The sequence below is a fragment of the Phaethon lepturus genome, unplaced genomic scaffold (genome assembly GCF_000687285.1).
Source record: "Phaethon lepturus isolate BGI_N335 unplaced genomic scaffold, ASM68728v1 scaffold28982, whole genome shotgun sequence".
NCBI classification, from domain to species: Eukaryota; Metazoa; Chordata; class Aves; order Phaethontiformes; family Phaethontidae; genus Phaethon; species Phaethon lepturus.
Window position 1 is genome coordinate 6,192 of NW_010521701.1, and position 13,594 is coordinate 19,785.

The 13,594-nt window shown below is 47.1% G+C and overlaps 1 protein-coding gene across 1 annotated transcript in view; it reads left to right on the plus strand.

The window, feature by feature from the left end:
• The first annotated feature begins 327 nt into the window (after window positions 1–327).
• The window catches only part of MAPT (microtubule-associated protein tau), a 26,604-nt gene continuing 13,337 nt past the window's right edge, over window positions 328–13,594 (plus strand). Inside the window, exons 1-5 of the mRNA XM_010281610.1 lie at window positions 328–400; window positions 1,783–1,869; window positions 3,254–3,340; window positions 4,971–5,036; window positions 11,591–11,646. Of these exons, the coding sequence (XP_010279912.1) occupies window positions 328–400; window positions 1,783–1,869; window positions 3,254–3,340; window positions 4,971–5,036; window positions 11,591–11,646 (369 nt within the window). The remainder of the gene's footprint in view (window positions 401–1,782; window positions 1,870–3,253; window positions 3,341–4,970; window positions 5,037–11,590; window positions 11,647–13,594) is intronic.

A 13,594-nucleotide genomic window follows, 5' to 3' on the forward strand; every position in this document is an offset into this window, starting at 1 on the left:
ATTTCAGCACTGGTGTGAAACCCAGTAGGTAACATGTATCTTGTGCTGTGACCTTCCCTGAGCACAATGGTGTGATTTCAGAGCTCATCAGGAAAAGGGAACAAAGTAGGTATCTTCTTACAGTGGCTGAAAAGATGGTTGGCTGTTGTTGGCTGATTGCTTGCAATAGGATGTTTAATGCTCCTGGAAATTGTCTGATAAACTGAAACTGTCTTGTGGAGCAGTAGGTGTGAGCACAACTGGGCTCCAGGGGAAGGCATGTTTCTGTCAGGTTTTGTCTGATGGGTGTTTGTTTTTACTCTCCTCTTCAGGTAATTTTGCTGAGAGATGGCGGAGCAGCGTCAGGACATCACCATGATGGAAGATCACGCAGCTGGCCAGGAGAAGCACATCCCATCAGGTGAGCACCTCTGGGAGGAGATGGTGTAAAGGACCTGCCTTGCCCACTGCTGAGAGAACGACCTAAGTGGGGAGAGCAGAGCCAGCATGCGAGCGGTCCTTGGGGATGGCCAGGAGGAGGTGGTATGTGTGTCTGGAGGTTAGCGTGGATCAACTGGCTGCCGCCAGTGGACAGTAGGTAGCCCACAAGATGCTCTGATGTTCACAGTCACAGGAAGATGCTGCTGTTTGATATCATTGCCCAGCAAGAGCAGAACCACTAGTATCCAGACTAGTGTTGATTTTACTTCTACAGCTTTGCAAATGTGTGTTTCTGTATTTACTCCTTAGTTTGCTATAAAAACACAGCACTGCTTTTATTTGGAAACACAGCTCAAGGCTGCTGCTTGCTGCCTGCTTTTCTCACCTGCACAGGGAGATGGGGGGAACTGAACAGAGAGCTCTGGGAGTGGGGGCCATGCAAGAGTCTTTTGCCCCATATTTCAGACCTGCATTTCTCAAGAACCTTTTTCTTTCTCATTCCACCATGCTCCACAATTGAGCTCGGAAACCCACATAACACCAGCAAACCTGGTGGGGACTCACTCCTGGCTATGCTCCATATAAACATCATCTTAATTTTCTTTTCTTGAGGTGCTTTGGACACACCTTACACCAGATAAATGGATTGCCTCTGTCCTGGAGAGAATCCACAGCATCCATTCATCCTGGGTTCTGTAATGCATTTCAGTCTGATAGCTCCTCTCAGCTTGTAGCCTCAGCTTTGCACATCACAGGTTCACAGGGATTTTGCTTATGTTAGTTTGAATCTTCGTTTCCAAGTCATTTTCTCCAGTTCTTATTATTTTATTTGCCCAGACTCCTTGCAGAGAGATTTGTACCTCTTGCCCTACTCTTCCAAAAGATGACTTTTGCAATCACGTCTTCATGCAGTACATTATGTGCTACACCAGGCCCTTTACAAAGACTTGCTGGTTAGCAATGATTAGAATTAATGCATCATGGAAGTGTTCATCGGCCTGCTCTGGGAGGGAGGCTCATGGCTCCAGAAATGGCAGAGAGGACAACAGTGACTCAGAAGTTGTACATCTTTTCTGCTTATGTTGCTAAGATCTCCTTTCCTGCTTGTGCCATGCTTTGTTGTTTCTAGCTGTCCGGTTCACTGGGCTTTTCTTTTGCTGATGGGTTTCCGCTTGTTCCTTTTGGTGATGACACTGGTGCTTTTGGTTGGCATTTTCACGCTTTGCTTGCATATTAGTTCAGGTGTTTTATACTCTCCAATTACAGTTTCTTGCTGCTGTGGATCTGGGCAATCAGAGTTCATAGATCACAGGCCATAATTGATAGCCAAGGGCTTGTTCTAAGTATTTGAATGTTTTCCAGGCTATCCCCTTCAGATACCAGTCGATGACGGATCGGATGAGCCTGTTTCTGAAACATCTGACGCTAAGAGCACCCCAACTACGGAAGGTGGGAGCTCTTTGACTTACTGCTTTGAAACCATGATGAGTGGGGTCATGATAAACCTTGCCGAAAGACTCGCCGCACCATGTTCTGGTGGGGTTTCTCAGGAGGAGTGTCTGCACTCTTGGACAAATGCTCTTCATTAGTCTCATCAGAAGCGATGTTTGCCATTCTGCAGAATGAGATAATGAGCTTTAAAGGAGGAGAGTGGGTTGGAAGGCAAGAGAAGGTGAAGTGTTTATTATAGTTCAGGAAGTTGCTTGTGTTTTGTTTCCTGAAGACTTTTTACACTGCAAGGTCCCATTAGGTCAGCACAGCCAGGAACAATCCCACACTGTGTGCTCCCAGGGCCAGAGGTTTGCGTTGTTGTGCTCCCCCAAGATACTGCCAGCACGTCCTGGTCACTGGTTCCCTTTCAGAGTTACCTGTACCTCATAGCTCATTTTTTGCCCCCTCTGTATTTATATGTTCATTAGTACAGCGTAATTCACGCTGGAATGATGAGATGGGCAGAGTCTATACATAAAACAAAACTTTATGCTGATGTAAAGGTCATATTGATAGGACTCAGGGCATGTCTGTGCTGCTCCAGAGTGTCATCTGAATGCTACGTTTGTAGAAAGAATCTAATTCCAAAGTGGTCTAGAGACTTGTTCACTGTTTTAATTAACTGCATTTTTTGTGTTCCTCTGGCTGCTTTAATCCCAAGTATCTGCCTCTTGGAGACTTCAGGTAAAGGCATTAGTTTGCAAAATTTATCTAAAAGAAAGGTGGACAGAGATGCTGACCAGTTCCAGCCCTGTCCCGCTGGAGGTGTGGGCCGACTGGTTTTCTGTGAAGTGTCTGTGTTCCTGTGAATGCAGCTTAAGAAATCAGTCTGTAAAACCTGGCTGGTGCACAAAGGGACGTTGGCCCTCTTTCCAGTTGGATCGGGGCTGTCACAGCGAGCAGACATCCCTGGGATAGATGAAGACAGGTATCTGCCTGTCTCAGAGCTGCCCAGAGCACGACGCAGTTTATGACGGTATCTGATGGGAGCTGTTCTTTCCTGCTGCAGACCAGTGATGTCTCCATGCAGATAGCATTGCAGTGCATGTAGATCAGGCACCGGTGGCTGTCTTTAGCTGTGTGTTTTCAGACAGTGTTCATGGTAATGCCTCCAGCTGCATAAGAAGTGGAGAGATGCGTAGTTTGTGTGGCAGAGGGGACAGCTCATGGTATCCCTGCAATGCTGACTTTGCTGTGTCATGCTCTGTTGTCTCCCTCCACAAGCACTGGCTCAAGGGAGGGAGTCGGGTGCTTTTCTGAGCAAAACATTCTTCACGGCATGTCCTGGCCTCCACAGGGTTTTGCCACTCAATGGCTATGTGAAAGCTGCGTTGTTTTTCAGATGCCACAGCACCTTTAGTGGAGGAAGGAGACCACGAGGATCAGGGTGGTATCGAGCAGCACGGGGAGATCCCAGAAGGAACCACAGGTGAGGGAGACGCAGGTGCAGTTTCATCTCTTGATGCAGACAGAGCAGAGAGCTGGACTGGTTAGTGCTTTAAAATAACACTGCAAAACTCTTGCAGGCAGTGCTTTGCTCCTGATGCGTGCTTCTTTCTTCTCCACGGCCTGCAGAAATAATTCCTAGCTTACAGTTGTCCTCTTGCCTTCCCCATCCTGGGGGAAACTTGCAGCCTTTTTCTTCTCTCTTTCTCAGCTCTACATCTGACAATCTTTCTATCTGGTGTCTCTGTGGTGGCTTCGCCTCCCATCTCCAGGAGCAGTGCTTACCTGCAGATCCCGGTCATCTCTGTCCCTCTGCCAGCAGCCCCACTTTGCTGGCGAGGCGAGGCGGTCACCGCAGGACCTTGCTGCTTGTCTCACTGGCACTCTGCTCAGCCCAGCCCATGCGGTTGTCTTTGAAGCGGCAGGTGAAAACCAGGCCACTGCAGCAGTTCTTTGGCTGCCGGCATGTTTTAAGGATAATGCAGAGGAAGTGAAGTGGCTAATTTGGCCTGAATGCTCTGTGGGGAATTACTGCACCTGGGCCTGGTTTTCTGGGGAGGGATGGGGGCCTTTCAGAGGCAAAGTAAGAAGAGAGTGAGCTGCAGCAGTGCTGTGTGTGTACAAGAGGGCAGGAGCTCCTGAGGGAGTCAGGTCTGTATGTGAAAAATGAGTGTATGTATGTCCTCTGTGCAGCAGCTGCTGTCTTTTCCTAGAAGACCTGAGAAAGGTAGTGGGTGGAAATGGGCTTCTGTCGATGCCCAAACACTGAAACGAGCCCACAGCACACTCCCTTGGGCAGCCAAATTGTCTGTCCTGTATCCAGTCCCCAGGCTGCTTGCTGGTGGAGCCCTGAGCTGAAACACAAAGCGGCTTGCCTGCTAGCAAGGATGCGCGGTCTCTGGTTCAAGATTTGACTGTACCAGGGAGCCAGGAAGAAGCAGTGTGCCCTGAATTCTTTAGAAAAAAATGGGAAAAATGGAGAAAGTCCTAGTTTGACTGTAGAACTGTGACATACAAATATAATTGATTAAACCTGTTTGAAAGTAGTCATATAATAAATTGAAAAAACTTTGGTAGAGACAAAACATCACTTCTGTGAAAAAAATTGTGCTTCTGTAATGTACCAGTATTCCTGAAATGTCAGATTTATATCAGACTTGGGTTTACTGGTGTCACATAGCCTTGGCAGAGTTCATTACAGTAAGCTAGGTAGCAGACACCAAGAAGGTAGGGCTCAGGTAAGACAGTCATGTGAGTGCTGCCAGCCGTGTAAACGCTAGGTGGGGGTAGACGAAGGGATATAAATCCACAAGTTTCCCTGCTCTTTAACAGCCTGTTTTCTGCACCTCTGCCTGAAGGAGCTTGTACTAACCTGCCACCCAGGATGTGCGAATTGGTGAAACACTCCCCCAGTCTGGCAGAGCACAAGCTGAATAAATCTAGCTAGATCCATCGTTGGCATAGGTTGATTTCCTTTCTGATACTGCCCTGCTCATAATGCAGCGCTGATGGGCAGAATCAACAGGGAGGTAAATAAATTCTCCAGACACACGCTTAAACTTAATTCTTGTTTTGATCATGTTTCTCCCATTCTTCCTCTGAACTGGGACCAGCTGAAGAAGCAGGCGTAGGAGCCACCCCCAACCTGGAGGACCATGCTGCAGGAGATGCTGCTCAAGGTTAGTGAATCATCTGTCACTGGGGTCCAGTTATTGCTGCCCACACGTGCGGCTGGTTGCTAGTGGCTTGGGAATTTTCTTCTGTAGTGCAAATGCTCTGCACTGTATGAGCTGTTGTGCAGTCCTCCCTGTTCTTGACAGGGGAGGGTCATACATGCTTTGAATGTTATACTCATTTCAGGGATCTGCAGCTTTTCATGCACCAAATTTCTCTCTCAGATGGCTGAAGCCCTGGTGCTTGTTAGTCCAGTTTGCAAAACAGGGCATCCTCCAGGCTAGAAAAGGTAATAAGCAGAGCCAAAAGGAACTGCTCAGCATTGAACAGTCAGTTTTGGGCCCTGCATGTCACACATGAAATAAGTGAATTGTTTAATTCCAATTACTGTGTCTCTTTCTAATGTAAAACATGTCTCAAACCTACTCACTGATGCCCTGACTCTGAGAAAGGTGGTGTTTCCTCATCCCAGTCTTAGGGAGTGTGACTGACAAAGCCAGGCATGATGGGCAGTGAGCATTTTTAAAGCGTTAATTGTGTGTCTGCTCAGATGAGCCGAGAAATTATCCAGGGACCTCTTGGCTATCTGGAGAGCCTCTCTTGACTCTGCTCAGTTCAGACTTGATGGAAAACTTCAGGATGGGATTTTCCCAAAGCACCCACTGCTAACTTAATTCTGTGCCCAATGGGGCAGACTTATGGGTTCAAACTCACTTTGATATTGCTGTCTTGCTAGCACTAACACACCATAGCGCTAATTTGGTGTGCTGTTTAAAATCTTAGTTAAACCCCATTTTATGAGGTAGTTTTCTGCGCAGTAGACGTAACAAATTCCTCCAATTGCTTGGGCAGCGTCTTTCCTCCACATGGCTGCATTTGTGCATTTACAGACATCTATGTCTTTTAAAGAAGTCAATAAGTCTTTGCCTTCTCAGCTCAGGGCAGAATTGAGGTCGTCTTTGCTTTTCCACACACAGTTATGTGCAATCTGCTCCCTGCAATTAAAAAAACCCTTTACTTGCCTGTCCAGTGGTTTTTGGACTAGCAACTCTTCTGTATTTAAAATAGTGGCACCACTATAAAAGAGAAAGCAAGATTGTTAGTAGGAGGGGGGTGAAGTTCCCTCTTCTGTCTGCCCTGTTCGGTCTGGTTCTAGCTGCTGTTTCTCACTAGATTTTTAATAGGACCTTTCTATACTGTCCTGGGATCTTTCAGCTGTCAGATATGGAGACATACAGCTGGCTGGAGCTCTGATATAACCTGTATATGACATTTCTAAGTTCTTAAGTAAATTATTACTTCTGTGAAGGTGGACTTGGAATAAATGCGCTGCTTCCTTTTAATAGTTCTGTTTGATTCAGAGGAAAATGTGATTATCAATACACACAGAGCGTCTCGGATGTCTTGTTACTAGCTGCCGTCATTTTTCATGTTGTGGGATTTGAAAAAAATGATCTTTGCAGTGAAGGTGGAGCGGATTAAAATGCCTTCAGAGTCTCAGGTGGAGAAGCGTCTTCTGATGCACCATTTTCGCTGTGCTAGCATTCCGCCAGCTCTTGACCTTGTGCTGCATGTTTGCCTCAGAGCTGCCAACAGGTCCTGGAGTATGGAAGTACAGCTAATAAACTGTCCACATCTCTGCACCGGTGATCGTTAATGGTCATGCTGTTTGTTTGCAGAAGAAATGAGCCAGGACCGTCTGCTGGCTACTGCATAAACACCCTTCAAATCCCTGTGGTCATAAAAGCTGTTTCTTGGTGCCACATTTCAAATATTATGTTCCAAATAGGTACCAATTTAGGATTTTTTCTTAAACCACAATTTCCGAGGTCTTTGTGTGGTAGTTTCACTTAACCATTATGGTTAAAGTGGGGAGAACATTGATAAAAGACAGAGTCAGTCTTCACTTCTTCTTTTCTTGTTTTAATGTTGTTTGTTAATTTGACAAAGCAACAGTTGACATCTCAGTACTGAAGTGCTCTGATCTAGGCTCTTTAGTTTACCTGATCAGTGCTCAAAAAGACCGGAGTATTTGAAGCTCGACAAATTCATATTATAAGATGCACATTCTTACTAGAGCAGTTGACTTTGAAGCAATTTATGTTATGTTCAGGGTGAGTTCTTCATTGCTCAGTGCATCTTTGTTTCAGCTGAATGAATTTCTAACAGAAAAACTCCAGCTCAACCAGAATATATGGCTTAATGCAGCAATTGTTGGGTAAAATTGTCTGTGTCATGCATGAGATCAGCGATAGAACAGAATTCTGTCTTTTACCCTCCCGAAAAAACGATCTGTGTCTCTGTGACCTTCGGTTGTGGGTCTTAAATGTTGTGCTTTCTCCTCTGCCCGAATGGTGGCAGCAGTGCTGGAGCTCTGATGAGTCTGAATGGTTGCACAGTCCAAAATTGCTGTGGCCATGTGGCTACAGCCACATTTTTACTTAATAGTCCTTTCCACTGAGGCTATCTTCTCCACTGGCTATTGAAATACACAGCAATAAGAGAGAAGACATAGGATTGCTCTTCCCCAAGCTCATTAGCAATAGAAATGTTCTGGAGAACAAAGCAGAGATGGTTTGAGCTCTGGGAGGATGTAACTGGTGCCATGTCTGCATGAACATCTCCTGCAAGGGAGGAGAGGACTTGAAGGGCTTTTGTAAGACAAAGAGGGGAGGATATCTGGCCTGTTTTGTTTAGGCCCTTGAGGGAAGAAGAGGTGGTCACTGACCAGCAAACTGATGGTCCAGTGGTGGTGTTATGTTAGAAAATGGGTGTATTCTTGGTTTCTGAAAACCTCTGTAGCTAAACCAGCTCATAGACCATGGATGTGGCAGATGTTGGCCTTTATGGCACATGCCTGGGATACCCCAGCCACCTCTGCAGCCAGGTCCAGGGAGAAGTCTGGTCTCCTACCTGCTGTGGCTGTCACTGTTCCTGATTCCCGTGGCGATCAGAGTTTCTTTAAAGGCAAAAGCCACTGTAGAAGTGAGTTGTCTGTTCAATGGGGCGATGTGGGACTTGTTTTTTTCCTCTAGATTGATAGTAGAAATCCTTGGTCTCTCTTCAGTGTTACTTATTTGACATGCCTGTGCTAATTGTTTGCCCATGCTTCGTACCCTGCATCTTCAACTCCAGGGGAGCCAAGCTCTCCAAAGCTACAGCCTGGTCCTCAGGAGCATGTGGGAGATGCAATAAAAAGAGAAAGCCCACCCACAAAGCAGGTAGCTGGGGTTCTTCAGCAGCCTCTTCGGTCACATGAAATGAAGGCTACAACAGCAGCTCCCACCAGAATCGAGGTCACCATCCCAATACCCCTGGATATGTACCAAGACTCCAGAGCATCTGAAGACAGCAATGAGTTGTGGGATCATCAAGGCAGAGAAGGCATTGGTGTGGATCCAGTGCTGGGAACAGAGCTAGGTCGTGATGTGCACACTGAGGGGTTGGCAGGAGCAGGTGGCACAGATGACTCCCATATTAAAGGTGGGCCATCTCCTTTATATACCAGAGCTCCATTAAAAGAAGATGCCAGTGGACAGGAAAGAGATGAAGACCGTGATATTGATGAAACTTCTGAACGGGATTTGCTTTCCATGGTGGGACAGCATGTTTCACCAGGACCTGAAATGGGCTTGTGTCCAGCAACAGCCAAGAAAACTCTTGAAGAATATGCCTTTGAAGAAAACAAGTTCAAAGATGGCCTCAGAGACATACCAAGAGAGGCACTTCTTGTTGACACTGGATCACATAAAGCAGGAGGGGACCAAGAGGAGAGGAGACAGCCATTGAGGGGAGAAGAAGACACAATTGTCACCCCATCAGAGCCTTCTGAAATCATCTCCCAAAAAGAAGCAGAGCCCAGGGAGGGAGAAGATTCTGGACCCCTGCTAGAAACAGCCAAACTCCCTGTTGAGTTAAAAGATGACATGGAAGACAAAGATGCTCCTTTGGAAGAGGCTGTGCCAGATACAGGAGAACGCCGGACACCGAAGAAGAAACCTTGTGCGCATGTTTCAGATAAAGCTGTCAGTCGCGTCCCTCTCCTAAAAGGTGTGTGCACCGTTTGCCTGCCCTGAGCTCACGTTGCCGGTGGCTTGCTCATGACAAAGCTGCCTGAACCAGTACTTCAGCTTGCTGCCACCTCTCGAATCCTGCTGCTTGGGAAATGGCCTGGACCTTTGCTGTGAACTGATCTACAAAGCGCCGCTGCTTCTCCCTCTCCCTGCTTCCCTCTTTAGTTTAGTCTTGGATATCCTGGCATACTTGCCGGACCCCTATGCTTCGGTTTTGCGTCCCTTGCATGGTGCTGGCGTGTCCCCAGTTATGCTTTGTTCACCTGTTTTTGTTTTGATTTCCTTGGAGCTGTGGGGTGGGCACATTAACTCACACCAGGCACCTTCACAGAGAAGACGAAGACTGGATGGACGTTGTTCTGGCATGTTGGAGTGGGGCTAACCCGGTGTAGGCTGCAGCTTGTTCCAGCAAGACACGTGCCATCTGGTTTGCATGTGTCCACTGTCCAATAACTCTTTGTGTTGGCTTTCCTGAAGAGGAGGGAGGAGGAAAGAGGCAAGGGAGATGGCAGGTGTAGCCATGGAAAAGGCCCCACATTGGTCCTGTTTCTTGTACTTTTCTCTTAAATATCTGCTACTGACTGGCCACGTCCAGTGCTCTTACAAAGCATCCTTCTCTGATCCCAGTTCTGGACAGCATGTCCCTGGGTGGTCCAATGCAATGTCTGATTTTGGGGTGTTTCGTGGGAGCTGCCTGTGTGTGTGGAGGCCTGGCTCTGGGGTGCATCTAATGAGTGTGTCTCTGGGCTAGGCTGGGCTGGGAGGGCAGTCAGACCCTGGAGCTGCTGTGTTCATGCAGCAATCTCAGTCTTAGCTGTCTTGGGTGAAGGTCTGAATTCTCCGCTGAATGCATGAGCATCCCTGCCAACAGAGCAGCTCTTAGACCTTTTCTCTCTCCAAGAGCTATTTTCTACCGTTACTGGGGGACAGAAGGATGTCACTAGGGACCCTGCTCAGTGGCCAAATGCAGGTTTTGCAGCGAGTCGTGTTAATAAGCTGGGGCAGCAGGACATGTTAAAACCCGATGGTGTCGCACCGTGTTGTACCTCAGCTCTGGCTCTCCAGGGCCTGGCCTGGGGAAAGCTCTGCCTTTCACCCCAGCGCCACATCCCAAAAGCTGGCTTGGCTGTTTCCATTAGCCTGGAAATGCTGCTCTGGTTTGCGGCAGAGAGAGTGTGCTTTTTGCTGCGTGGGGTTCATGAAGAAATTGTTGATGTAGCTTTTTCCATTGGAGCTAAAGCTCATAACATATTTCTCGTATTTCACTACCTAATAAGCCAGCAGGAAGCTTCACACATGTGCTGCAGGGCATTGGCATGGCTTGCTATCGCTCGCATCGGAGCCTGAAAACAATGGCAGGTTGGGGATGCATTGCCCAGGGTCAAGCAGTTTTTGGTTCAATAGGAGGAATTTCTTTAATAATTTAATGGTCTTTTCCTTCAAAGACAGAGATACTTCATGGCTGTTCAGCTCCAGCCTTGCGGCTCCAGTCTGCAGTTTAACTGAATTTGGGAAGAGTAGTGCGTCCAGCAGCTCTGGGAGTGGCTGCTGGGATGGGTCAGTGCTGGATTAACAACATGGTTCATGTCACTGAGAAAGGGTTGCCCCCCCAGGACAAGTTTCCAAAACACTGGGGAGAATATCAGCAGTTTTTCCTCCCAGATTAGGGAGGAATTAGGTGAAGACTAGGAAAAAGGGTTTTGTTATGAGTGCCTTCTGGTACAAACATTACTTCCTCCCTGTTTCTAATCTCATGATTAGCAATACTGCAGTCGGTTGTGCTTGTAGACTAATGGGACAAAACACTGAAATATTGTCAGAGTCACTGTAAGCTTGATATGAATCAAGTAGGACAAATCTAAAACCTTAAGACCCTGCAGGGTCTGACCCAGATCAAAGGCGCAGTCTGCTGGGGAAGCAGAAACCAGTGTGTCAGAAGAGGTGGGAATTAACAATGGCCAGGTATAAAAATGCTTTGCAAAGCTAACACACTGAACAACAACTTTAAATGAGATCACGGGCAACCTGGTGTTGCTAGGATTGGGGCATCCTTCAACTGTAGTCTTTATTTATATGATTGTTAGAACCAGTGGATGTTTTAGAGAGGGAGACTCATGTTTAGGGTTGAAGAGGACTGTTCTGTCCTAAACTGAACAGATGCTACTGGAGCTGAGTCCAAATCTGGGCAAAATAGTCTCATCCAAACCTTGTTGCATGTGTCTGATGCTCCCGTGGTGACTAATGCACTGTTGCTTGTGCACAGGATAATCTGTTAACCCAGAAAGAATGTGTTTACGATGTGGAAATATTTCTGCAAGAAATGACTGACTTTGTAATATTTCTAAGAATAGTATTTAATTTAAAGGAGAGCAGAAACATGGAACACCCACCCAGCATGCATGTTGCTGTAGCGCAGGCATTATCATCCCTCTGGAGTTTACTGACCAGTCCCAAGAAGCGTAACTGTGTGTGGTTCCATTTGTCAGGTCGTATTGACAGCAAAGACAAGGAAGGGACCGAAGCTGAGGAAAAGAAACCGAAGGTAAGCTAAAAAGTAAAACCAGAGGTGACATCAACTCACTATGTGCTGTCCATGTTCCTGATTCCCTCTCCTGCTCTCCTGGACTGCAGTTGTGCCTCTTAGGAAACCTTGCCATTATCTTCCATTCTTCTGTCTGTCTTTCAAGAGTGTTTTTATTTTTTTCCTCCCTCACCCTGGTTTGGATGGTGCAATCCATGGTGCTCCTTGAGGGTGGGGAAGCGAACCAAGTCTAAAACAAACATGTGGTTCATGGGGTTGGGTGGGTGGTTAGAGAAATCATTTTCTCAGCCTGAGACTGGAAAGCAGACAGCTGGCTTTGCTGGGGCAAACTGGTGCAAAACCAAACTCAAAACTGCATTGGGCTGTACTGGGGACAAGCAGCGTGACAGTGAAAAGAGCAAGACATTATTAAAATTACATAATCTAGGCCTTGGAGGTGCTGTGTTCTGGGTGAGGAACAGAGTGTAATAGTGGGTAAATTCCAGAAGCTTAAAGATATCTGTCACAGTGCTAATTTGGACGAGGTTTAGTTCAACTGACCATTAGCCTGGCTAGTGCCTGGGCAAGATCATGGACAAGCTGATGGACAGTTTAGTGGGTGAAGAATTAAAAGTGAGGAATATAATTATTTTCAAACAATGTGAAATTAGGTCTTTCTCTAGGGAGGTTTGTCAGGGTTGTATCAGGCTAGGCATTTGACATGATACCAAGCAATTGTCTAGATAAGAAACAGTGATCCATTATTAATAAAGTAGGTATGATGGGGTTGAGAGACCTGGGAGCAGTCATCTGCATCTCCCAGAAATGCTGGTGTTGATAGTGCTGTACCTGCAGCATCTTTGCCAGTGGAGCACATCCAGAGTTTGGGGGTAAACAGAGCAGTTTAGATGGTAAAATGTGCCAGTGGTGTGGAGGGTGGTGGCAAGGGCAGGCTGTCACAGGGTGACACTTTCCTCAGAAAGGGACGTGGGTGTTGCTGCACCCTGTGGGAGGAATAGAGCTGAGGTATCGCATATTCGCTGGTGCAGCCATGGGACCTTGGCAGTGCCCTGGGCCCTGCAGCTCTTGCCCAGCTCTGGGAGCTCCCAGCAGGGAGAGGGCAGTACCAGCCATTACCTACCCCCCACCCAGTTCTGTATTGCACCTTCTAATCCTATTTAATGTTGGTGTTCCCCTTTTGTTCCCCTCCTGTACTGATTTTTTTTGTTGTTCCAATTTTATTTTATTTCCATGTTTAAGAAATCCTCACCTTCCACTGCCAAACCCCCAGGCGATAGACCCTCCATCCCCCCCCAACGACACACCTCCTCTAGCACAACCCCTTCGAAAACACCCTCCAGCCCTGCTTCCACCTCTAAACGAGTGTCTTCTGTCACATCCCGACCTGCCGGTACAGAGACGCAAGAAACAAAAGCCAAGGTAAGGAAATGGGATGTGAGAGAGGGAAAGCTGCCCTGGGGAATACCTTAAGGCATTCCTGACAGGGCGGATTGATAGTGCTTGGCTGGGCAATCTCTCCACGTCCCATTCAGTGGAGAGGGTGGGATGTGCTTCTCCTTCACCTTCCAGTGGCTGTGGCCAGACTTGGCTCCAGTTTTTGTGTTTGAAGCAACTGGGTCCATCTCACCAGCACATAGGCCCCTTGCTCTATGTTAAGCAAAAATATCTTGTCGCTGCAGGGTGTTACCTTGTCTCCCTGAGGCATTTCCAGGTCCCTTTATGGTCTTTCATGCTTTTCTTTGTTTTGCAGCTTTATGCTGTGTTTTATGGGTGCGTTGGCTGTAAACAGCAGATGTATTTGAAATGTGCCGGAGCCAGATCTGCCAGGTGCTACACAGAGAATAGGAAATGCACGTACATCCATGGCTTATTCTGCAATGTAGAACGTAACTTGGAGTTTCCCTTTGTGATATTTAGTCATACAGATATACCCGTGGTGAGGGAAAGA